The sequence below is a fragment of the Cantharellus anzutake genome (genome assembly GCF_015039405.1).
Source record: "Cantharellus anzutake strain C23 chromosome Unknown EI90scaffold_54, whole genome shotgun sequence".
NCBI classification, from domain to species: Eukaryota; Fungi; Basidiomycota; class Agaricomycetes; order Cantharellales; family Hydnaceae; genus Cantharellus; species Cantharellus anzutake.
This window is the reverse complement of record NW_024067004.1, coordinates 227,024-251,328: the sequence shown is the minus strand read 5'-3', so window position 1 is coordinate 251,328 and position 24,305 is coordinate 227,024. Positions and strand designations below refer to the sequence as shown.

The following is a 24,305-nucleotide window of genomic DNA, read 5'->3' as shown; positions in this document are numbered from 1 at the left end:
GAGTCAGCTCTTGATAAGGTGGGGGACGGCGAAATGAACTCGAAAATTTAACATACGTCGACAAACAGGGGCTTCCTTGACAGTCGTCGCACGTAAGGGGATGAGCCACGCTGCACTTGCATTTCCTCATCTGGCAGTCAATCTGGAGGCGAAATGGTCAGTCTTGAGAAGGTAAATGGGTGTCGTAAGAGGCGAACTCTGTGGCGTTCGATAATTTCAGTATGACCACAAGAGTTCTTCCGGTATTCGGTAAGGATGAAGCACATAGAAGTCGTCGTATGATTGGTTGTCGCGTACGATGATTAGGAACGTGGAGAGGAGGCAAGACTGGATAAAGGGAGGTTCAGGTGGAAGGGGACCAAATAGCTTGGAGACCTCAAGCGAAAGGCGGCAACTTAAATGCGATGTCCATGAACAGCCATAATCCCTGGCGCACATTGACATATATTATTCGCCGATTGGAGGCTGGTACGGTGCTGAACTTCCAATTGCCCCCAGATACCAGAGGGACAAATTGCAAATTGACTGCGCGGCCAGCGTGAGGATTTATAGGATAATCACCACACAACCTGTTAAAGGGGCTGATCTTGGTGCAGCAAAAGGGATTTCCATTTTCTTATTTTGAAAAGGCACGGGCATGGAGGAAGAAAAAAATCGCTCTGCTGAATTGTGATATGTGCCGCCCTTGAAAACGGATAAAATCAATACTTTGACCATAACTGGTAAGAGTGACTCAGGAGGATAGCCTGCATCAATATCAGCGCAACCAACTGGAGGTCGCCAGAATCGTATGGTCGAATAAAACCGGACTTGATGTATGACTTAAGATTAAAGTCTCAGTCGGCCTAGGCAAATAGGCCTGATTTGAACTATGATAGACTGTCCTCTACACAAGATTCTTTAGATATCCAATCTTCTGCTTTAGAACAGTTGAGGATCCAAAATTAATATTCACGCGAAAATCCAGTGGCCGGTCAGCCTGGGAACAAATACTCGTCAACACACCTGACTTGGAAGTGACATGAAGAAAGTCTCTAACTTTATTCCGAGATGCGAGGTGTCACTCTTTCAGAGAGCTGTTTCAACTCGACGCATTGTTCATGCACCACAACAAGCATCGCCGGCCCGGCCTGGGCCACCCCCCTGCCGGCGAAGGAGCAGCGGGAGTTTGAAGACCTTGTCAAGCAGGCTTCGAAAGGACAATCAGATAATTCCACCCCACGAGGTCCGATGAAAGAGACATTTTTAAACGAGGGGGTCCACCCAGATGCCCCGAGGCGTCCGAAACCCGAGTTTGAAGGTGATGTGAATCCAGTGACCGGAGAACGAGGTGGTCCGAAGATAGAGCCAGTCAAGCACAACGACTGGAGTAATTCTGGAAGAGTGACAGACTTCTAAAGGTGGGCTGAACAGCTGGGCTTCGTAGTCCACAGATGTCGAGAATAAACACTGATATTGATTTATCATGTATTAATTGGGGTTGCTGAAGTTGATGATAAAACCACGAGTTCAGTTCATTTCCATGAACCCATCCAGAAACTTGGGCTGCTGTACATGCGCAAAAATGGGTTATAATAGAGCAATTGAAAGGCTACTGTGCTGTGGTGATAAGTTGCAGTCGTTGTAGGCGTGGGTATCATGCAGAATCGTATTTGTATTTGTACTTGTGTACGCCGAACGCGACGGGCAGGTGGTGAACACGGCATAGGTCGTGCGCGCTCGAGAAGCGTGGCCGAATAGCGTGCTCTCCAGCTTTTTCGGAGCTGGTTTCTCCCTTTTCGTCCATCCCCCATCTCTTCTCCTGACCTAGGCCTCATGTCTTCTGTAATCGACGACTACGAGCCTCTGGAAGTCATCGGGAATGGCTCGTTTGGGGTCATTCGCAAGGTCAAGCGGCGATCCGATGGCCAACTGTTTGCTCGAAAGGAGCTCAATTTCGAACGCATGTCAGATCGTGATAGGAAACAAATAGTGGCTGAAGTGTAAGCAGGACTGACGGCGCGGCCCTCAGATGCTCATTGTGAACGCCACAATAAGGAATATCCTGAAAGATCTGAAGCACGAGAACATTGTGCGCTACATCAATAGAGTATGCTGGGGCTTCATTTTCAACGGATGAATGCTGACGAATGCGATAGTATGTGCATCAAGAGTCCAAGATCCTGTACATTCTTATGGAGGTAGGTAGGCGCTACCGATCTCGATGGACCTGGATTTATTCCTTGGTTTTAGTACTGCGGTGGTGGAGACCTGGGCTCGCTAATCAATACCCACCGACGCCAAAAGTAAGGGTCCCGGTCTTGTTGTCGTCCTTTCCTTTAAATATATCCACCATCTAGCCGGACACTCCCAGAGGATCAGATATGGAACCTCTTTACCCAAATATTACTGGCCCTTAACCATTGTCATTGGCCAAACATCCAGCTGAATATTGCGGATCCTAACGTACCTCACGCTGATATCAACTCTGGAAATCCGAAGCAGCAGGTCCTTCATCGTGATCTAAAGCCTGAGAATGTCTTCTTGTCCTCGGATGGTGTCATCAAGCTTGGAGATTTTGGTCTTGCAAAGCAAATTGCAACGGCATCTTTCGCAAGTACATACGTTGGCGTAAGGTTGATGCCCATCGCTCCCATAGTATGATATTCACGCCCCGTTCCAAGACGCCTTACTACATGTCCCCTGAATTAATGAACGAAAAAGCTTATGATACCAAGTCAGACATTTGGAGTCTTGGTTGTCTCCTTTTCGAACTCTGCGCCCTGAAGTACGCTATCTCATTTTTTTATTCGCCCGATGGTGAAACTGACGTCAAATCTCAAGTGCGCCATTCCACGACGCCCAGACCTATAACGAGTTAGCCACAGCAATCCGTTCGGGGCGCATACCTCCCATTCCAAAGGGATACTCATTAACTTTGCAAACTACCATCAGGAGCATGCTCAACGTCAACGTTATCGCATTTTCCTGTTTCCAAAAGAAGGCGCTCTGATTCTTTTCCCCATCTAGCCTGCAATGCGGCCATCCACCCTTCAATTACTTAAACTTGAACAGGTAGTGTTCGCTTACAAACTCATCGATGTCAACAAGTTGTACGTCAGCTATATTTCGTTGTCACATCAGAATCTAATCCATTTCCCGCTCGTAGAATTAATGACGTCAGACACAGACGAGAAGTGACCCAGGCCCGTGAAAGCGCACTCTCTATGAGAGAGGATGCTTTGACGGAACGAGAACAGGCCCTGGAAGCTTTACACAGTGATCTAATGGCACAGGAGACCCGGCTGAAGGAGGAGTCGGAGCGCATCGCCTTCGAACGTTCACAGCTTGATCTGGAGCGCGCCGTTGTGGAGAAGGCCGCTAATGACATGGCCCAAGAACGTGCACATTTCGATCAACAAGTAGCCCTCGCAAGAGATGCATACAGGGAGTTCAGCGAGGAGAAAGAAGCCCACCAAAAAGCCAAAATCGAGTGGGAGAAGGAAGGTATGTGTGATGATTATGTCGTGGAGTATGCCTACTCAGCCTTGCCGTCACGTCAGTTCTGAGCCGAATGGCAAAGGCGCCGTTGGATGACGTTAAGTATGTCCGGTATACAAACATGCGTCAAAATGTGCTTCAGCTTTTTCGGGTCTCTTAGGAACAAACCGCCGAGGTCTCTGAGCCTTCAGAGGTCGAGGTACGCAGACAACGATGAAGACACCCCAACAAAGGCCCCGATGGAGACATCGACATACTCTGTCTCAATCCCTCATGATGACACTCCGTCTAAAATATCGAATCCCAAACATCATGTTACACCGGTGCCCCCTCTGCCGCCACAAGGGCCCCGCGCACCTGGAATACAGCGCCTTAAGCCGCAGACCCACCACATGAATACAACACCACTCCTCCGCCCCGGCAACCAAAATGAGACTCCACGGCGACTGATGCCTTCAAGAAGTATGACCGATCTCGGCTCGGCGATGAAAGGCGTGGTGTTATCAGACACGGGAATTGCGATCCCAACGCCGGCTCGGAAGTTCAGCAATGAGTCAAACACAGCCGGATTGCACGCCAACTCACCCACTTCATCAGCTTGCCCAACGGACTACCCCGATACTACAGACACACAAGAAGAGTCGTCCAGCTCGTACGAAGACGTTGTCGATACGAAGAACGTGACAGCGCGACCGCGAGTTGCCCGTCGGCGTTCTATCGCACAACCAGTGCCGATATCGTCAAATCGAGTAAATATTCCACCTGCCATCCCAACGACACTAATTCCTAGAGTGCATCAACAGGGGAGTATCGATAAAGGGAGCTTGTCATCGAATCCCAGCATCCAGGATAGCGTCAATGCGGCTATCTCGTCTTCATTACCACTGGCCCCTGTCTGGGATTTCACTGATGAGGAGAATCTGCCCAGCCCCTTCATGAAGCGCAATACGGACTTCAGTGTGTATGCACGCGAGGGAAGTGGTTCAGGATCAGGGTCTACATCAGGTGATGGCAAGTACGCCGTGGGACCGGAAACCAAGATGGCACCTCCTCATGTTAGAAGTATTAGCGCGCCGTCGGCGAAGACAGGAAGACAATCGCTGATCTCCCAGGCAGTCAAGGCCAGCGGGGAGGCGCAGAGAGCGTTGGCTCGGAGACAAGCGGATATGAAGCCTGGCATGTAATCCTTTTATGAAGCGCATGTATTTATTTTCCTTGATTGGAGCTGTTGCATTTCCCCCTAGGTCACCTACATCTCTGCATTTTCGTATCTGAAATTCGGGGCTATGAATAATATGAGATCTTCATATTTACATCATTATCTCCAACTAGTTCATTGTACCCTTGAGCGGTACCACTCCGGCCTTGCTCCAGCACACTCCGCTCAATTACTCCGCTGGAAGTGCTCAGACCCTGATACGTCCTAGTTTGGAGGAAAGAGGTTGCTGACAATGAATGGTCAGTGAATAGGTCCCAGAGACGCCCAAAGTGGAAAGGGGACAAACCACTTGAACCGGCCAGGACATCGGAAATTGGGCCGACCACCCCACGTAGTATCAAAGCTTTACTTTCCCCCAATTGCTCTGCGAATGAAAGATGAAATAATGAACAATCGCACGTAAATGGGTGATGTAGACACGCACCCTGATCCCTGTAACGCTTAGCATGTCGATACTCTCCACTAACCAGTGAAAAACGTGGAGCGTCTTCTTCACCAATCGGATCACGACCGCCGACCTCATCTACCCAGGAGTGGCAGAAGAAACAAATAAATAATGCATAAGCCAATAAATAGTGTGCTGCATTACCTGACGTGTCCATATTTGCAAAGCCTCCACCAAGTACCTGGTCAAAGTCTAGCGCATACTTAATGGGCCAAACTACCTCATTTTGGAGCGCGAGATCTAATTCGTAAGGAGTGATGATTGGCCTGAGGAAATCCTAAAATGCAGTTTTTTGAAACAACCCGAGACCTGGCTGCTCAGAATGGCTTGCCTTCGCGTCTACAATACTATTCTCAGGGCACGCCACATAAATGAAGCATTCTATCTCCATAAAGTTTGCAAGCTTTGCCGGGTTCAATTTTCCTACACTGAGAGTGTAGGACTTTTTGTGGTGAAGACGGAGTACTCGGCGCAGTTTCGCTATTAGGGGAAGATAGAGAGCTGGGCCGAAACGGTCAAATTTCGAGCGGGGATGCAGGCCGAAGGGGGGGACTGACAAACACCCAGTGTCCCAACCAAGATGCCAAAAACGTCTGCATCACGAGCTCTCTGAATTATGGCGTATCGCCGCATCAAGATGCGGTTACTCCCTGTCTCTAAGCGGGCGGATCCCCGTTCTGGGTCATAGGAGTAGATCTAGCAAAAAGATCAAGTGAAAAAATATTCGAAAGATTTTTTACTCACATCAAAGGATGAATTCATGAGAAGAATATTTGTCAGCGCCATACTCTCTCCCCCAACGTAGAAGATAACACTTCTGGAGGGCTCTAGGTCGCCGGGGACTCGATTGTGACGGAAAGAACCAATAGCCTCACCAGGGGAATTTCCGAAGATGTTCTCTGGGGAATGTTGAGCCGACGGAGGGACCAAATCAGGCGGGGACGGCGACATCTGGACCCGCGGGCCTTCGGGGAGTCGCGACTGGATAGCACTACAGACGGCGTCTTACACGCAATGAAGAGCCACAAATTAGCAGTTGAGAAAAGATCAATCACCTGCCCGATATGCAAACGCTACATTATACATCAGAAATATTGTCCCAATTGCCTGTGCGTCTGTTTGAAATAGAGCATGACAGCACTCGAGTAGTGAAGTGGCGCAATGCTGTACGTCGATGGCCAGCTTGCCAAATACATAGATTGTGGGGATGCGAGAGGTTCTATATGTACACACGGCCAAAATGAGCGCTCAGGAATGAATCGCATCCCCTGAGTGCTTACGGAGAGAGACAAGCATGACCATAATGGACCACTGCATCTGCGTCCACATGTTGTGCGGAAACTTCATCCACACAACAGCTGTAGATTCTATTTTCAGAAACCACACAAAGTGGAGGGTAGAGGCTAAGAACCTGCCATGGGAAGTATCCGCTAGCACATATAGATCACGATTTGGCAGCTTGGAACTCAGAGACTGGAAGACAGGGACCGAGTATGGGAGATACTCGTCAGGGAACTGCAATGCTATCTACATCACCCATGAGACCAATACCCCAATATAGTAAGGAGGAAGAGGGTACTCGATGAAAGTCCCGCAAGAGGATCGTTTCTACTGTCTGTTGCACTTCGAACATCTCAATAACAGACAGCCCGAGGTCTTGGGGAGTCGGAACTTGTCTGACAGTCAAAGATTCTGAGATAATCCGGTCCTCCCTTGCAGATAGAGCTTCCGACATCATTCACAATGAAATTATGGAGTTGATTCCGGAAGTGGAAGTGCCCTTGCCGTGAGAACTTCGACGACACTGCCAACTCCTCATGCGGTCTGGATTCAATGCCATACACGCCGGGGGCCCTGTACCGATGAGACAGTGGTCAAGTAGAGGTTCTGTAAAGTGTAGAGTACGTCTGGGATGGCGTAAGCCGCTCTTATCTGACATCCCGCCCCTAAATGACCGCAAGAATTGACAACTCATCGAGCACTGCAAGCTTTTTACTTTAGCTTCCTACACAAACGTAAAAGATATCGATATCATTCGCGATATTACTGGAATCTGACAAATTCATTTCCTCGCCGCTCTATTCGGTGTGCGCCGACAAAATTGCGTTTGAGGCGTGTTTTGTGCTCATGGATCCTGCCAGTGCGCTATGCGAGCGGATCGCGGTCTCGACTATCCTCGCTCCGACGCACACTGATTTTATGACCTTCCGGGCATCCTCGAACATCTCGCGTTCTGCTATCATATGGGAGATGAAGATTCAATTTAATTCCTTCGCATTTGTCTTGATGCTTCAGCCCAGAATGTCACGCAGCGTCATGAGATCGAGCACACCATCCCCATGATTCCTGATAATGGCCCCTATTTGTTACTTGGGGGCTCAGGTTGTCACGAGAACCAAATAATAGTTTCGTGCTGGGGACTGTGCAGTGGGAATATGGGATGCTGGAAGTACCCCTCATATAAGCATCTTCCTTTTTGTCCCACTGTTCGTTAGCAACCACGGCCGCTCCCTGGATAGCTTTTTCGGAACCCAACTGCCCGATGGTTTTGCTCTAGAATGAGAACCAATTCGGGGTGTCTCAGAGAGAATCTCTTCATTTCACTAATATTGCGCCGCTGAGTACCACCCAAGTTGCATGACATTCAAAGGTCTATTGAATCCTGCGAAATGATGATATTTTAATCGCCCAAGGTCGTCATCAGCAAACACTAGGATCGTGAAATGAGTCGCCCCATTTCTGGAAATTCTTGCTTCAGCTCTTCCATTTATGCGTCCATATCCGTACGTGCTTTCATCCTCCCACAAATGCCTCAAGATCGGATAAGAGGCCGAAGACCACGATACGACGGAAATCTAATTGCGATCACAACGGGCACACGGTCATATTGTTCCGTCCAGGGAAACGTCGCAGCAAATTAATCCACATTTGAGAATACAAGTAGGGCTACAATATTGCATTTAGGGGCACGAATGATAAATCAGTCTCAATGGGCATCATTCTGGGCAAAAGCTTTGAGAGACGCCACTTTGGACTCCATCCTGGATAAATCTGTTAATAATTTAGTGATGCTAGCCTCCACGAGTCTGACATCTACAGTGCTGCTGTTCTCGTCCAGACTTCCTGTCCAGTAAGTGCGAGATGATAGGGTATCCAAGGTGCCTGTATCCACAACTGCCCTCGCACCCTTATCCTTTTCTTCCTCGTGGCGACGACTATCATCACCCTTTGGAGGAAACAACTGCGAAAAGGAGTCACTCCTCTCCTCTCGCTTGCCGTCCTCCAACAACGTGGGGTTTGGAACACGGCTGGCATGATTTGATAGACTGCGACTTGTCCCAGTGAGTGTAAGCGTTGGAGGGTCGAATACGAAGGATAGTGCGGCGTTCCGAACGTGAGGAAAAGGAGAAGCCGAACCCGACCGTCTCGACAATGACGAGCCAGGTCGTGGGCTGGGACTCGGGGGAGCACTCTCATCGAAAGAAATGGACGTGTTCAGGTCATTGGGGCGGTTCGCCTCCCGCTTCTTGAAAAGACTAGGTATTGGCAGTTTTGATGTATCCCCCGAGCAGTTGTGAGTGTAGTGAGTTTGGGCTTGCGACCACTTTCCAATACTTTCTTGCGTGCACTGGCACTAACAAGAGCCATCATCTGCATCAGGGCCTCACGGTCGGAAATGAGCCGTTTCCTATGGCTAGACGACATCCCTCGCCGTTCCTCAGTCCGAGGCATCGATATGTCATGGTAAGAAACGGTGGGGCGGTTGGGAGTTTTGAAGTCCTTTGGAGAAGGCTGCTTAGGAGGCGCACGAAGAGAAGGGGTTAGCGTGCCCAACCCGTAGGCCCGTCCATCCTTGCGACGGGCCCCGTTAGCCAGCGTGCCCAAATCTGGTGGAAGGACGTGGGCAGGCATCGGCGTCCCTTTGGTTATCGAGGGGGCCGTAAGTCTTGCAGATGCGGAAACGTCGAAAGCGTCAGGCATTGGCCCCCATGAGAACCCTGTGTATGCTGGCATGCTTTGTGCTGAAGGGCCCCGGTAAGATTGGTCAATAGCGGAGCTGTTCATGGAGGACTTGAACAGATGTGAAAAATCAAAAGGAGACGATTTATCCTGGGAAAGATCCAGCTCATTGGAAGTACATGAATATTGGTTTTCGGGGGGAAAGAATAAGTTAGGTGGAGCAGGTCCTAAATGTGAAGCTGGTCAAACACTTAAGACTCAGTTGAGTCCATAATTGCGTACTTTGATCTAATGTTGACCAGGAGATCTTAGCGAACCAAGGATGCCGGCGAATGTCATTGGTTCCACCAACTCCTAGCCGCTCGTCAGCAGTTGTTAGTAACCTAGGAACAGCTATTAGTTCTTTGCTTGGCAGATGTCCAGGTGCCCCTTCCACCTTCTGATGAGATCGCACAATGTCAAGCTGAGGGGCACCGCCTCATCAAACCCAATGTCCGAGCCCTATTACGGTGACTTTTGCAGTCATAAAACAAAATGTAGTCAATTGATCGCACCTCATGTTGAACTATTCTAGAGTAGGTTTGTTGAATATTCGGAGCAAAGAATGGGGCAACACCGAGAGCCAGCTCGTAAATAACAGCCCCCAGGCTCCACCAATCCGTTTCGCACCCATAGCCTCTTTCGTGCATGCTGACTTCAACATGGCCATCTATTTCGGCAGCAAAGAGGGCATCCTCATGAGCCTGAAGAATCTCTGGGGAGATGTAATCGCACGTCCCACAGGGGATTAGACAATAAGGTTTTGCCACATGCCGCGGCGGCTTTGAACTCGTGCTAACCAGGGGAGCAGCACACCCAAAGTCGATAAGCTTTAAGCGCGCATCTTGAGATATAACAAAGTTATGGGGTTTGATATCCCTGTATCGGAATCGATGTCAACAGTGATCCAAGGTATCATGGCTGACCGTACCGATGGGAAAACCCTTGGGCATGACACCAATCTATGGAGTTGATTGCTTGAGGCACCCACCACCGAAGATCAGCCTCAGTGACTTTTGAATCGGGTACGGAGGCGATGAGATCCCACAAACTACCTCCAGCAGCGTATTCCATAACCAGCACCAGCGCCATTGGTGTTTGAAAGGCGCAGAGAAGCCAGATGACCCATGGACATTTAGTTACAGTAGCCCTTGAGAGGATTTCACGTTCTGTCTTGACAAAGCATTGCTGACGGAACAGGCAGACTCAGTTCCAGCAGCTGGAAACCACATGGCCAAAAAAACCTACATCCTTGTATCGCTCAGCGGTTGATTTTTGAACGCACTTTCGAGCGTAAACTTTTCCATCGTGAACGCATCTGACTGCCTCCAGCTGCGAAAATCTGGGTGAAAACAGAACTCCTTTACAGAAAGACAAACTCACGGCACCAAATTGGCCCCGATCGAAGTTACAAATAAAGGAAAAATCTGAATCGGAGAAGCGAAGGGATTCCACAGCTATGGGGGAAACCGTTGCTTCAATTCCCAGAGCTGACGGTATGTGCTTGGCTACTCACTACATCGTAGTTGTCTCGACAGCCTCGAACATTCCTCAACGGCGAGAGCCACTGGATCTACATGGCCGGGAGCCTTATGTTCGTCGCATCCGGCAACTTCAAGAATAGATACAAGCTCATTCCTACGCTCACGCCATGTTCGCAAACTTGGACTCATTGAGTTGAGTTGAATGTGTTCATTGGTCTGAAAGTAATTGTTGAAAGGTCTGTTCTTGAACGGAAAGACCCAGCTCAATGCCAATTCAGTTTCGGCGCGTAGCCAAAATACATTTGAATATTGAATATCATTCACACAGCGAGATGAGCACGGCTTTTCAGTGCGTGCAACCCAACTGTCATCCCCTAGGTGTGAGTCTAAAATCATAGCCTGTTCCAACCGTCGCAGCACCCTCCATTTCCCGCAACAGCGCGAAGGCGCGTTTATGATTTGCCGACTTGCTCGGAAACATCATCCCAAATGAGGCGAGTGTCGAGGCTGACACAGGGTCCACCCAGACTTCAGGCAGTCGGAACTTTGGATAAAGCGCTGCAAACAAGAATGGGTCATTTTGGAAGGAGGATACTGGAGCACATTTGGGAAATTCGGCAGGATTTCTTGCCACTGTAGTGAGTTCATGGAGAAGCGACCGAGCGACTGATATGGAGCTCAAGTCCACTCCATACTTCGGCCGATCCACTAGTAACCATAAAGCCAAGTCTGGACGCCTAAGCTCTACACAACGCGCAAGGATTCTGTTCGAAGTGAACGCATCGACCTGCCGCCTCGCTTTTCTCCATTCCACGAGGGCATCTCGTAAAACATCCAAATCGTCCGAGTCCTGGGATAGCGCAACCAATTTCAGGAGAGCATGACGAGGAGGGGACTGACGAGTAGCCGGTGTTTTCCCGCAGAATTTTCTGAGAGACTCTCGCGCAGCAATAAACACCATACGCCGCGACTCATCCGACAGTGTTTGGGATGAAGAAATTGTGGGTGCGGAAGGAGTCTGTGGAGTTGAAGGGGAGAAGGATAGCGGTGAAGATGGTGTAGTTGTGTGACTTGGTGTCTTTGAAATGTTGTGGGCTGCCGAGGTAGTCTCAGATGAACCGAATAAATCATCACCGAGCCCAGCTTCCTCGTCTAAAAGGTTGTCATGCTTTCCATTAGCCCGCTTCCTTTGTGCAGCTGTGATAACCACGCGTAAGACTCTAATATGAAATGAAACGATGTGGAGGGCGTACAGATTTGTGAAGCGTGAAATTTGCAAAGAATGTTGCCCTGTCTAGCTGGGATCGAGGTTCTCAATCTTAGGGTCCCCGACCCACTGCGAAGAGTCCGGTGAAACATCCCAAACCTGACCATAACTGCTCAAGCAGAAATTCGCACGGTCTCCTCGATATAAATAAGTATTGATAAATACACCGAGCCTCAGATTACATTCAGCATATTTATGGCGGATGCTGGGAAGGGAAAAGGGGCCGTAAACCAGTACAGCCCGATGAATTTTTGGTGTCAGAAATATCTTCTTATGCCCGAGGAATCCCATTCACGAAACCAATCCAGGCCTTCTTATCTAAAACCCCTTCATCTAGAGACCCAAAAATTATCAGCATGCTGAATCGCAGAATAAGTGTCTGAACCCACAGTGGCCGTCCACATTGTTGATAATGACGTATCTCGCACCTAATTTAGTGAACATTTGGTGAACAGCTTCCAACGGAGTGTTGATGTTGACGGATAATGGTGCCTAATTATTCGTAAGTTTAGGGAATGAAAGGCCCGCGAGCGTAAGCAGCAACGCCAATTACCTGGTCCATAAAAACTGTGAAATCATAGGGGTCTCGACCCGTTATCTCATCAACCAACGAACCAGAGGGTGTGAAGTTCTGGCGGAAGTAGCATGCTGCTTCAAGATCACCCCCAACCAAACCTGCTGGCAGCATTGACGAATTGATTTCAACGAAAACGACGGTAAGGACATACTCAGCGCGTGCTCGAGTTCATTGTAACCAATGTATCCAACGACTTTCAACACCGAGTGCCCTTCTTTCACCAACACGGGAAGCCCAGTGTCCAAGCCGCTGATACGATTAAGCTTAACGAGTAATGACCGTACTGTCAATTCCTTGTCAGTCCGGATAACCTCCGCTTTATAGTTAACGATGTCGTGGAGCGTTCTCGGGCCCCAAAGATAATCATGCTGACAGAATGTGAGCAACAAAAGGATCAGTTACAGTGTCGATGCAAATACCTTGCAGTCAAGATAAGGGAGCTGCGCTAATTCGATGACTGAATCATATATGCCGGAAGGCTGGAAGAAATCCGCTACGGTTTTAGCAACAAGAACAGATAGCATCACGGGAACGACGTATGTCATCGTTCCAGTTAGCTCAAAGACAATTACAGCCAGAGAAATTGTTGTCCTGAGACTCTCAAATGAGTATTCTGATCAACAACGGAAGAGGTCGCTCAAGACGCTGACCTGGTCACACCGGACAGGGCAGCCGCGGCCCCTACCTAAAAAGCGAGTTTGGATGAGTATCGAGGATCTCCGAGAAGTCCAACCCGACTTTCCATAGCATATAGCCCAGGAATGACGCAATCATCATCACCACTAAATGAACAGACGCCGAACATTGGGTATTCCTGATGATGCACTTGAAGATACCTAAAATGGGATTAAATGTGTTCGATAGCTTACTAGTGCGATCATACCCTATCCCAATACCTAGAATACGACCAAAACATGCCCCAACCCCTGTAAGGTAGCACGTCTCTTAGCATGAAGAGCAGGCTCTTTGCAAATAGTCACGAACCAAGGGTAGGAACGAAGAGTCCGGCCGGCAATCTCATACCGAAAGTGACAATCGTCAATGCAGCCTTTATGACCATGGTAGCCCCAATCGCAGTGATGAGTGGTGATACAGACGCATTCCTGGGAAGACAGAGACCCTTGTGCGCCGCTCCCCCAACGTGGCACTCGGAAAAAAGATTGTACACAAGCTCGGGTCCCCCCATGCGGGTATATGGGTTGAGAAAACATAGCATGGTGGTAATGATAGTTACCTAGGAATAACGGGTGGATGAGGTTCCCGAACAACAAAATGAACCACTTACGATCAAGACCTCGAGCAAGAGGTATCTTCGGAACCACGTAGATGACCGAACATGGCGAACCCATAATACGTGCAATTTCGTGAAGTACGCTCCATAAAGACCCTGAATTTCTGGATTTAGCAAAATTTCCAAGGTCAATAACAGGTGATAAATTGCATACACCAAACACTCCAAGGATCAGGAAGGGGAGTAATTCAAAAGTATGCCAGTCCTGAAACAGCATGATCAATTTGACGGGCACTGCCATACCAGAATATAATTCACCTTGTCATAAGTGACTTGGAATAATACGAGCTTCCCGGTACCAAATGGATCCAAGAACCGAAGGGTAACAGTCGCAACCGTGGCACAGAAGAAACTATAGATATGGGGTTCTAGATGCTAGTCTTGCAAGCACAGTGCTATAGCTCTTACCTTCTCCACATGACTTTAGCAGGGAAGAAATACGATACTTCCTCCAAGGAGAATAAGACACCACCGACAGGAGCACCAAATGCGACAGCGACTCCGGCAGCGCAAGCAGCACTTAATATTTCTCTTCGTTTGGCTGGGTAATGTAAGAACTCGTCAGATGGTTAGTGTAATGAAGAAGAGTGGTCACCTTCGTTTAGCTCATACTTGACAAACCATCGACTGATAATATTGCCCCAGCATGACGCAATATGAACGAATGGGCCTTCCTTTCCTGGAACGAAATATATATAAAGGTGGAGCTCGAGAACGATGAACGATTACGTACCGAGAGTAAGACCAGACGCCACAGACATCGAAAGACCGATGCCTTTGATTAAAAGTGTCTGCGCTCCAAGATAACCCTCATGACAAACCCTAATTATCCAAATTGAAATGGAATTCTTCTGCTTATTACAAATAAAGCAAACTTGCCTCCCATTATGCACTTCACTTCCGGAATGCCGCTCCCGGCCGCCTTTGCGAATTCAGCAGGGAATTAAATTTGGACAAAGGAGGGGAGGGGGCCGAGGAGAACTCACGAAGTACATGATCTTTCGCTTCCTGGGTTAGCTTCTAGCGGTACAGTTTTCTTCATTGAGCCCGACGTTAAAGCACTAGCTTCATTTGAATCGCCAAAAGATGTAGAAGGCGTAAAGTGCACCGTCAACCAAGCTGAGCCCAGAGCGAGAATAAGCTGCACGAATGTCTCCATAAGTGTTTTGTACACGATAAGGTTGGATGTCACCTCACCGCAAAGAACCCATAGGTAACATACTCAATCCACCAAGCTTCAACACTTGGCTGGGGACCATCGAATCGTTCTGCCCAAGTAGACCAGTTTCCACAATGAAAGTCAGACGTCAAATAATTCTCTCCCAATACCTGGCAACAGAAGCGCTTGGCTTTCCACCATCCATCGGTACAATATCCTTCCTTGATGTCGAAAAGCCTATATGTACAAGTCCAATGTAAACCTGATTCTACACACAATAATCAATTTCCCTACCACTGCTCTAAGCGGACAATTATAAATGCAGTAAGCGCAGTGAGAATTCCGACGATGGTAACCACAATCCATCCAAGTGATCGGTCCCAAGCATTGATGATGCGACCGGTAAGAGAGCGCCTATTTCGCAGCCGTAGAGCGCGAGCAGACCCCTTAATCTGTAAAGATGCAATTGGCATCCTCCAAGACGAGCCCGGCAGGCGCGCCAACGCACCGAATCATGCAACCAATCAATTGAGGTAAAGGTGCTATACCAGAATCTTATGCCGTTTATATATGTGTCGGCATCGGTATTGTTCTCTTCCAATACCCTGTCATATGTTGAAATAGGGCGTTGAAATAACGAGGAGGTGGTACTTAGGACCCGGGAAGCCGGCCTCCAGGTGGGGACACAGAGCCCTCATCTGCCACGTCATTCGAAGAACGACGGTCGTCGATGTGAGACCGCATGGGCGAGACGGTCCCATAAGTATGGAATATTCGTGAAGACGTGTGCAAGGGGGTTCGTCCATCTCTTGATGGGGAGGCGGGAGTACGAATGGCAGAATCCGAGTATAATCTGGGCCCACGGCGTGCGCGGCCCCATGTAGATTGAGGCGATTCATCAGGGCTGGTCATCAATGCGTCCTCGCTGTCCCTGGTCTCCATCATAGCGAAGACCTTGGACCTGTCAAAAAAGGGGGAAAGCACGTGCTGAAATCGGATCGCGCTACAAATATGACTGGGCGAGATGGGAGTGGCTCCAGCATGCGCTACAGTCTATTGAGAATTTCCCTGTCACTGGGGCGCCAAAACCATGATCAGTGTCATCTATCGAGGTGTGGAAACACCAGCTCAGCAGGCTACGGCTGGGCGGTAGACGCTTTGAGAAAAAATTGTCGACACAAACATGTGTAAATATGTATATGTTTCGAGGGTTCATCTTAGCGAGCGAGATAGCGAATTAATTGTTGTCTCGTGGATCGTGCATTCCATGCAGCTAGAAGTTGAAATTGGAGGGCTTAGGGCGATGTTAGGTGGCGCGGGGGGGCTTATGATTCCGCTCGTCGTTTGTGTCGAAGAATGATCCTGTAAGGCTGGGCACGGCGCTTTACATTCAAAACAGAATCAACAATTGACATCTCGCTCAAGAAATGAAAGAGGTTATGTAGGGGCAACTAACCATGCATGGTGGCAGGACACCTGTCTCTTTGGCAGGTCGCCTGTCAAACTCGGGATGGCAGATCTGGACCCCATTGGTTCCGTCCAGCCACCAAGCATGTCGATTCAAGCACCATTGCTGTCTCCACCACTCACCCACACTTCCAGCTTCCACGGCCTCCATAATTTTTCGATACTTGGTAGCGAACCTCTAAACTGGGAACAACCTTCAACTGCTTCATACTGGTCAGCCCATAATCGAGGGGCGTGGAACACGTTGCTTGGGCATGGACGAAACGATCCTATTCCTACTTCTGTAGAGACGATAATGTGCATAGAAATAGCTCCAGGAGTGCCTTTAGCTGTGATCTACGTTGTATCTCACTAATATTCACCATCTTCGTGCTAGAATAGGCGCCGGGGTCAGTGGTGCAGGAATTGCGCATTTCCTGCTTCACAACGAAAATTTCGGTGGTTCCATTGCAATGTTCGAGGCTCGCGAGGTGTCATCAGGGGCTAGTAAGCTTACGAAGTTCTCCGTATTCTGTCATCAGGCCGACTCACTTGGATTGGACAGCTGGTCGGAATGGTGGCTTCGTGAAACCAGTCCCTTTCGAGGCCTATCCCAGGTACAAGGAGAAATATGGCACAGATCGCGCTCTCCAACTGGTAAAAAGCGAATATGACAATATGAAACTCACAGAACAACTGGTCGAGGTCGTGTTCGCCCTCATACCGAAAATCCTGCTCCTAACCCATGTCTGCCTAATCAGCTTGGGGCGATCGATGCTCACTTTGTCATCCGTCCACATCACGAAATCTGTTAGTTTTGGTTTATGGAGCCGAACCCATAAGCCTTGATGGTGATCTGGTGTTTTTCAGTGACGGACGAAGACACAGTACGCTCTCACAACAGTGCCTACGCCTCCCTCCGACGTGATCGCCACCTGAAAGGGATGGAGCAAATAGATGGCGTCACTTGGTTTCACGACTCTGAAGAGGCCCGACGAGTGCGTCATATCCATTCACGCCACCTGACTCCATCTCATCATGATTATCCAGGTAACACATTCAAAGAACGCTCTGGCAGCGTATTCATTTGATACCGGGACAATCTGGCCTCATAGATTTGTGAGCAACATGTCTCTTCTGCCATATTTCTGTAATTTCCAAGTTACCCATGATAGGTTCATGGGCTTTTGTCAAACCTCCAATCTTCGTCCCTGAGCAATAGATTCAACCTTTACACACATACTCCCGTCCTCTGTATAAGTTGGATGAAGGACCAAATTGCAAACTCTCGGTGGCATGTTCAAACGACAAGAGGCAATATTACAGCCCGAAATGTGATATTAGCCACCAATGGCTACACCCGTCACCTGCTACAATCCTCCTGCGGAATGCCTCCCCCGCCCTCATCTATTAATGGTTGGTTACAGGTGCTGTCACGCGCCGTAACTCCCAAAAGATACCAAATGGCGGCATACACAATCCCCGAATCTCTCCTCTCCAGCTGGAGGTTCAACTTCACTTTTGGGGTGAGAGGGCCATTGTCCAATGGGTCTACCGACAAAGAAGGCGGATACGGAATCACAACATATGACGGAACGCTTGTCGCTGGAAGCGAATTGGCCCAGATTGCTTCAATCGTTGAAGACGGACCCGACCCTTGGATGAATCAGACAGACGATTCTATAGTACTTCAACCGTCAACCAAATGTAGGTGGGCATTGATCAGCATCGAGTGCAAGTGCTGATTGTGTACGGAACTTTTGTGTTAGTTTATCAGGACTTTCCTGGTCGGGTTTTCGAGAATTGGGAGAGCGAATCTGAAGGCATCGGTGAAGGCTTAGTGCGTACTTGGACTGGGTAAGCTGAGTGAATGCCTGCCTCGCGTGCGGGCATCGACATTGAGTTTTCTCCAACCTGGCAGCATTCAAGGAAGGGTAAAGAAACCGGCCCTATTAGACACTAGAATGAATTAACAATCTATATAGACCCGCGATAGTCTTCCGTTCGTTGGCCCTCTACCTGGTAAGGGAAACAATGGACTTTTCGTCTCGATAGGCTTCCATGGCCATGGTAAGCACATTGTAATCTGATTCGTATCCATCTGCAATGCTTTTTTTTTTCGCAGGAATGTGTCGGACGCTCATCGCCGCGCGCGGATTAGTGCACCAAATGCTGTCGCCCAACTTAGAGTGGGATGTGCGGCTGCCGCGACCTTTTGAAGTCACCGAAGAACGACTCCAGTCATAAAGTCGCATATGTACAGCGTAATAAAGATTCACGATCGGTCTATTGCACATGGTAAGGTTCGTTATAATTTATGCGAGAGAGAGAGAAAAGATAAGGTTTGCGTGGAGACGGCATAACACTGAATCCTCTAAATTCAACAAAGAGGATTCGCGCCGATTTAAACGCATCAATTTGAAAAGGCGACAAGAGCCTATGATGCGATTATGGACGGGGAGCATCCCCGAGGCGCAAAAAGTCAAGAACCATTATGACACAAAAACACAAACATGAGGGATAATGAGTGTGCAAAGCAAATTTCAAGATACATAATACCCAGGAGACGGATTATCAGCAAAGTAGGGAAGTCATAAAAGTGAGCTCGGAACCTTTCATGCATCGCCTGGAGCTGCTGCCATTTCTGTGTCTGCGTTAGCATTGGTTTGTTCGGCAGACTCTGTGGCAGCAGCCTCTGGTTTCGTTGCAGGATCCTCCGCTGTTGTCTCCACCGCATCCGTTGCAGCGCTCATCTTATTCTCGTCCTCTTTGAGCGCTTCACTATTTGTCGGATCAGGCTCGGCATGAGCATCAGCGTCGGCTGACGCATCGGCCATCAACGCATCGCCGTTGGTCGCTGTCGTAGGGGCCGCAGAGGCCGCGTTTGCACCTGCGATTTTGCTCCACTCGGAAACCAGTGTCTGGGCGCGTTCGCGAATGTTGTGCTCATCACCATTGGAATGACACCGTCTGGAAGTCCAGCAATTCTTCGCATGACTTTGCCTATCGATTAGGGCTTAGCATCGTTTCTAGCCCTTGAGCGCACGCTCTGAACGCACCGATCTTGGACTGGGTCATTAAATCCAGCGTTAGTTGAGGAGTATAATTCTCCAGTGTCGTCATGAGGTCCGAGGAATCTTTCATATCCTGAGGAAATTCGTCAACTATGTTAGGTTTTCGCACCGTGCGTCAATACACACCTCTGCTTTAGGATTGCCCGACTTCGGTAAGAAGGTACGCTGCAGGTCGTGTCTCCAAGTCTTAACTTTCTTGCCTTCGGGCCCCAGTGCTGGTAAAAATGCATAAACGATGGCGCGGGGGAACACTCAATCAAGAAAGGTTTTACCCTCGTCCCCGTCCTCCTCCTCTTCCTTCTTAGAACGCTTTGCGTGCCGTGCAGCATCGGTCTTTGCATCGACAACAGCCGCTTCATCTTCACTTTCAACGGTCTCTGCAGATAAAACACCGTTTTTCTTCCCTCGACCTTTCCTAGATTTGGGTGTCGCCTCCTCGGACTTGGCCTTGGCCTCCTTTTTCCCTTTCGGTGTCCTAGGCTTCGACTTTCTGGCCAATTCGTCTGTGCGCTTGCGTTTTTTTGTGGCAGGTTTCTCGTCCTCCTCGTCCTCCTCATCCTCTTCATCTTCTAGCTCGTCAACGGGAGCATTTTTCTCCTCCTCCTCTGCTTCCTGTAGCAGTTTGGCTTGGCGAGCTTCCCATTCGGTGGGGTCCAGTGCTGTTTTGTACGCCTCCATTAGCTCTGCATTCTTTTTAGATGGCTCCCGGATGTAGGCCTCAATCTCATGCTTCAATAACTTGGACATGTCTTTTGCGATTTGCCATGCACTAGTGGGGGGTGGTTTAGTGTCTCACACAGTTATGGAAAAATAGTGCAATTACTAACTGGTCACCCACAGGGTAAAAGCGAACGCAGTAGAAGGTGTTCTTAGCCCCCTTTGGACGTTCCTTCTTGACCGCCGAAGGAACAGAGTCAGGATCCACGATCTAAGTGCACGTGAGGCGAACCAAGCGACGCGTCTGTGAATGACGATAGTGACATAAGACAGAGCAGTGCTATCTTACGCGAGCTGGCCATGGGGGATAACCCTTAATCTTCGCGAGGACAATATCTCCGACTTCATATGTCACTGGGGGTCCCGAAGATTTCTTAGACGAGCCAGACATAGCGAAAAGCACTAGACGGTAGACAAGAGATTCGCAAGAGGCGGAAGGGACTTTTTGAGAGGCAACGAATAAGCGCTGCAACGACCTGATCAGATGCCCGTCGCAGATAGAGTTCAAAACAACTCAGGTGCCGAAGCTTCCGGAATCAAAATCGGAGTTTCAAGCGGCGCTTGAAATTCACACGTGTTTCCTCAACCTTTCGACCACAGTCATGAACAACTTGCAACGTTGTTAGAGTGACCATGACGTTTGAAAATGTGCTTGGACGTTTGTGTCGGGTTGGATTGCAGTATTGGAGCGTTACTCGTAACCCACACGATTAGCCCAGCAGAAGATAACCCCTTTGGCGCTTGGCATTTACCGTGCCCACTCCATTGCATCATAGTTACTCCAGTTCCCTGTCATAGATATCGTCGGTAGCCCCGCTTCCACATTATCGTCTTCAGACAACTGTACTGCAGTTTACCTTTCTCGAATCACGTGTATGGCTCGTTGATCCGTCCAGGGGTAAGTCACTTATTCCGATGGCAGAATACGCCCCAAAAATTTACCGACGGTTGCGAACGACCGAAAACATTACCGATGGACAGGTTCGCTGCGCACCTTTATGTCTCCTTAGCTATGGTTTCGAAGATGCTCATACCGGCCAAGATGGTTCCTTGCGCTTTGTTTCCGCATCTCCACCTCACTCCCATATTCCACGTTGGTGACTGCATTGCTCAATCGCTTGCAATGCAGGTGTACATTCCATTCATTTGCTTCCCAAAATGATATTTGAATTTATGAACTTGGTACAAGATAGAACGACTCCGAGAGACAATCTTTGATCAATTGCTTGAAGGAGCTATCCCATCGGTCGCCCTGATCCCCAATAGCTAAGCTGGGCATCAATGGATGGCGTCACTGGTAGGTTGATGTAGGGAGTGTGACGGAGGTCCGGGTCAGAATCAGGCATGGAGGTAGCGCTGGCGATTAAACTGGAGGAATGAGGTGTTAAGGAGAAAAGATTCCCGAACCCTGTGTACGCACATTTATCCGGATCGCTGGCAGATGGAACCTTAGTGTTGTCATGCAGCACTGAGTTGGGGGATACTCAATTGAACGAGCGGGGAAAGATCATTGTCATTGTGGTTGGGGGTGCCTCATAAATAGCTGTTGGCAATACCAACCTATGGTCGGAACGCGAGCCAGGCATGCAGCCGATTCGGCTGCTCACCAACTCACAGGATTGTAGATGGGTGACAACCAGAGTGGGGTCGACGCCATTCTACAACAAGTTCCATTGGAATCTCGTTTAGTTTTCCCTTGTCATATATTTCACGAGATGCCTGAGTGGATCGCGGATGATGTTGAACCTCGGAATTTCCGGTTGAAAATTCCGACTTACGCGGACCGTGGGTTGATTTGACAGTCCTAGCGATCCACGACCCGCGTCGAACACTCGTGGCATATCAATTGAAGTCGGGATTGATGGACAATTCAGCATCGCTGTTCGGCAGATGCCGGTGGTTAGCCATTCCCTTTCATAAGCAGCCAGACTCTTGCGATGAGCAACAAGATAGTGGTAAGAGTTGACTGAAGGACGCTGCAGTTCAACAACATCTAAAGATGCCCTATCATGGCTATAGCCTGGCGTGTACCGTCACATCGTCGATGATGTTATGGCAAACATCAGATCTGAGTTCGAAGAGTTCGGCGTCGACGAGCGAGTGTTGACCGACCTTCAGGCGGTAAGCTGAGTTTCATCTCATGCCTATTTTCCTTTTTCGAATGATCCACTGGATGTTCTGTGCACCTGGAACATGAAACCAGAGGTGGGAAAGCAAGATTCTGAGTTCAAACGTTGCAGAATTCGAGAGAGCACCTCCGCAACAGCCGCAACCGCATCTCGTCTATCCATCTGCCCCACCTTCCCTTCCAGGCCCACCCCTCTCGACGCGCTACTCTCATCCTAACCACCTTGATTCAACTCAGCCTCCGCCACTCGCCGCTCCGCCTCCGTCCACGCTCTATCCGCGTCTCCCATCAAACGGCGTTGGGAATCCGCTCGGTTCTGGCTCGCCTTACGGCTTCAATGCCTCATTACCAGTATGTCTATGGGCCGTTTTTGTTGAAGACGCGCAATGCTGATTTCGTCCAGCCAGTGAAACAGGAACCTCAGACTCAAACACTTCCGCGAATACCACAATTAGATGGACCATCATCTTCATCGCAGGATTCTGATGGTTCATCCGATGAAGCATCACCGTCTCCGATATCGAAACCTGTTCCACTGCCATCTCTGAAAGTTGAGAAGAAGGAAGAAATTGATGACGAAGCAGTCATAGGTTCCGATCTTGATGACTCAGACGATGATGATAATCTCGCAGGAATTGGAGATGACCCAGTGAATGGTGCCAAGGACATCGTATTTTGTACTTATGACAAGGCGAGTTCTGGTCCAACAGGTGACATCACTTTACTCAATTCGGTCGTCTCTCGAACATCCTCTAGGTTCAACGTGTGAAAAATAAATGGAAGTGTGTTCTCCGAGATGGCATGGTACACCTTAACGGAAAAGACTACCTCTTTTCCAAATGCAATGGGTATGTCCTTTCTTGCTCTTTCACGGGGCCTTCACTCAGTGACATACATGACAGTGAATTCGAATGGTAGGAATCAATCAATAACCAACCCCTCCCGTACTTGTACTTCTCTTTCCAAATTAACTCTTCCACTTCTTGAGCCTCTCTGTACTCTTCTTTTCATCATCACCCCGTCTCATCACTCACAGCATATTTCCCATGGCATCTTAGTCGCACTAATCCAATTGAGCTATAACCATCAACGTGCCATCTCGATCCCTGTATTAATGAATATGTCCGTCCATGCGGTCATTGTGATAGGCCATAGCTGCACCGCACAGTTCTGTCCAGCAGAAACTATGCACACTGAATCGCCAATGAAAATTTGAGTATCGATTAGTGTTGGAATTTGGCAAACCTTTCCGTAATTGATTGCATAATGTTACTCGCATCGTTGAACGGTTAATTTGTCGCAAAGTCCGAATATGCGGCCTCCACTAGCCAGAAGTCCTGCATGGGTGTGCACGGGGAGCTCGGCAGTTTGCACGATCGACTGTCCTAATGGTTCCTATCACTCACCATTTGGGAGATGGCGGAAGTACATGCCTCGATCTTGTTCGGTCCACATGGGGCCTAAGTGTCTTTGCAAAGAGGTACAAGGTAGCTAGGGACGAGTCAAGATCTTACTCAATCTGGCTGCCTGCTCGTCTAGAGTTGCCTTACATCTGGTGAGCTTTCATGAGCCTCGAGCAATCATTGATCCGGACTATGGACATCGAAGATTCTGGGCAATAATCTCGATAACGAAGCGCTACCACTACTTATCATTCGCCAGCCCGAGGCACACCGCAGGGGGACAACACCAACCAATTATTCCGATGAACCCGCTCTCCAGGTTTGGTCGCGTCTTCAGATCGATGAATGTTGCTTTCTCTGAAAAGTCGTCGGCAACACAACAATTTATATTATAAAGGGTTCTTCCAAGTGAAATATTGGCACCCAACCTGGGACATTGAGTCTCAATTGCAATCTCCCCTCAGGCTCTCTCAGAATGGATTGTCGCAAAGAAACAGTTTCTAAAACAAAATCTCTCATGAGAAAACTGGACCCCCCTGAAATATGGGAAGTGGGATCGGCTGATGTGCCTCAACCTCCGCACGCATGTTGTCGCGAGAGTCTCGATTGCCGAGGT

General features: G+C 48.9%; 10 protein-coding genes across 10 annotated transcripts; 5 read left to right on the top strand and 5 right to left on the bottom strand.

The window, feature by feature from the left end:
- The first annotated feature begins 986 nt into the window (after positions 1-986).
- On the top strand, positions 987-1,704 carry EI90DRAFT_3073283 (uncharacterized protein). The gene is made up of 3 exons (XM_039061430.1): positions 987-1,096; positions 1,156-1,400; positions 1,490-1,704. The coding sequence occupies exons 1-2, from the start codon at positions 1,022-1,024 to the stop codon at positions 1,396-1,398; spliced, it is 318 nt and encodes a 105-aa protein (XP_038912099.1). The 5' UTR covers positions 987-1,021; the 3' UTR covers positions 1,399-1,400; positions 1,490-1,704.
- Positions 1,666-3,386, top strand: EI90DRAFT_2175543 (kinase-like domain-containing protein). Its single transcript, XM_039052652.1, has 9 exons — positions 1,666-1,982; positions 2,038-2,089; positions 2,139-2,180; positions 2,233-2,285; positions 2,340-2,610; positions 2,664-2,767; positions 2,824-2,953; positions 3,010-3,054; positions 3,170-3,386. Exons 1-9 carry the CDS (start codon positions 1,816-1,818, stop codon positions 3,191-3,193), a joined length of 888 nt encoding a protein of 295 aa, XP_038912098.1. The 5' UTR covers positions 1,666-1,815; the 3' UTR covers positions 3,194-3,386.
- On the top strand, positions 3,357-4,915 carry EI90DRAFT_3073278 (uncharacterized protein). The gene is made up of 3 exons (XM_039061429.1): positions 3,357-3,486; positions 3,543-3,582; positions 3,641-4,915. The coding sequence occupies exons 1-3, from the start codon at positions 3,369-3,371 to the stop codon at positions 4,662-4,664; spliced, it is 1,182 nt and encodes a 393-aa protein (XP_038912097.1). The 5' UTR covers positions 3,357-3,368; the 3' UTR covers positions 4,665-4,915.
- Positions 4,694-6,912, bottom strand: EI90DRAFT_3000041 (putative diphthamide synthesis protein-domain-containing protein). Its single transcript, XM_039056304.1, has 10 exons — positions 6,724-6,912; positions 6,556-6,671; positions 6,425-6,502; positions 6,200-6,363; positions 5,889-6,148; positions 5,702-5,840; positions 5,476-5,645; positions 5,289-5,421; positions 4,989-5,222; positions 4,694-4,925 (listed from the first exon to the last, which is right to left on the bottom strand). The coding sequence occupies exons 1-10, from the start codon at positions 6,880-6,882 to the stop codon at positions 4,765-4,767; spliced, it is 1,614 nt and encodes a 537-aa protein (XP_038912096.1). The 5' UTR covers positions 6,883-6,912; the 3' UTR covers positions 4,694-4,764.
- A 1,218-nt stretch (positions 6,913-8,130) lies between these two features.
- Positions 8,131-10,872, bottom strand: EI90DRAFT_3157042 (kinase-like domain-containing protein; the record flags this gene model as incomplete). The annotated part of the gene is made up of 9 exons (XM_039066092.1): positions 10,660-10,872; positions 10,527-10,600; positions 10,392-10,475; positions 10,075-10,331; positions 9,659-10,022; positions 9,541-9,605; positions 9,387-9,487; positions 8,760-9,331; positions 8,131-8,670 (listed from the first exon to the last, which is right to left on the bottom strand). The coding sequence occupies exons 1-9, from the start codon at positions 10,814-10,816 to the stop codon at positions 8,131-8,133; spliced, it is 2,214 nt and encodes a 737-aa protein (XP_038912095.1). The 5' UTR covers positions 10,817-10,872.
- A 12-nt stretch (positions 10,873-10,884) lies between these two features.
- EI90DRAFT_3157041 (uncharacterized protein) lies at positions 10,885-12,011 on the bottom strand. The gene is made up of 2 exons (XM_039066091.1): positions 11,881-12,011; positions 10,885-11,824 (listed from the first exon to the last, which is right to left on the bottom strand). Exons 1-2 carry the CDS (start codon positions 11,999-12,001, stop codon positions 10,995-10,997), a joined length of 951 nt encoding a protein of 316 aa, XP_038912094.1. The 5' UTR covers positions 12,002-12,011; the 3' UTR covers positions 10,885-10,994.
- On the bottom strand, positions 12,009-16,210 carry EI90DRAFT_3157040 (chloride channel). The gene is made up of 20 exons (XM_039066090.1): positions 15,580-16,210; positions 15,430-15,526; positions 15,216-15,373; positions 14,960-15,158; positions 14,749-14,903; positions 14,496-14,584; positions 14,358-14,441; positions 14,171-14,303; positions 14,021-14,114; positions 13,917-13,967; positions 13,757-13,858; positions 13,456-13,705; positions 13,355-13,397; positions 13,205-13,307; positions 13,122-13,156; positions 12,891-13,062; positions 12,623-12,839; positions 12,448-12,569; positions 12,284-12,386; positions 12,009-12,227 (listed from the first exon to the last, which is right to left on the bottom strand). The coding sequence occupies exons 1-20, from the start codon at positions 15,864-15,866 to the stop codon at positions 12,166-12,168; spliced, it is 2,556 nt and encodes an 851-aa protein (XP_038912093.1). The 5' UTR covers positions 15,867-16,210; the 3' UTR covers positions 12,009-12,165.
- A 221-nt stretch (positions 16,211-16,431) lies between these two features.
- On the top strand, positions 16,432-18,614 carry EI90DRAFT_3129026 (FAD dependent oxidoreductase-domain-containing protein; the record flags this gene model as incomplete). Its single annotated transcript, XM_039064150.1, has 11 exons — positions 16,432-16,685; positions 16,765-16,874; positions 16,933-17,072; positions 17,129-17,177; positions 17,238-17,365; positions 17,418-17,486; positions 17,543-18,074; positions 18,137-18,224; positions 18,289-18,301; positions 18,353-18,437; positions 18,493-18,614. 11 exons carry the CDS (start codon positions 16,432-16,434, stop codon positions 18,612-18,614), a joined length of 1,590 nt encoding a protein of 529 aa, XP_038912092.1.
- A 319-nt stretch (positions 18,615-18,933) lies between these two features.
- On the bottom strand, positions 18,934-20,811 carry EI90DRAFT_2173202 (uncharacterized protein). Its single transcript, XM_039052650.1, has 6 exons — positions 20,448-20,811; positions 20,269-20,369; positions 19,714-20,210; positions 19,568-19,656; positions 19,427-19,514; positions 18,934-19,370 (listed from the first exon to the last, which is right to left on the bottom strand). The coding sequence occupies exons 1-6, from the start codon at positions 20,547-20,549 to the stop codon at positions 19,204-19,206; spliced, it is 1,044 nt and encodes a 347-aa protein (XP_038912091.1). The 5' UTR covers positions 20,550-20,811; the 3' UTR covers positions 18,934-19,203.
- Positions 20,812-22,095: 1,284 nt separating this feature from the next.
- On the top strand, positions 22,096-22,978 carry EI90DRAFT_3291806 (transcription factor IIA, alpha/beta subunit-domain-containing protein; the record flags this gene model as incomplete). The annotated part of the gene is made up of 4 exons (XM_039067302.1): positions 22,096-22,113; positions 22,178-22,279; positions 22,362-22,637; positions 22,690-22,978. Coding segments are annotated over 4 exons (684 nt in total), but the record flags the coding sequence as incomplete, so codon positions are not given.
- Positions 22,979-24,305: the final 1,327 nt, after the last annotated feature.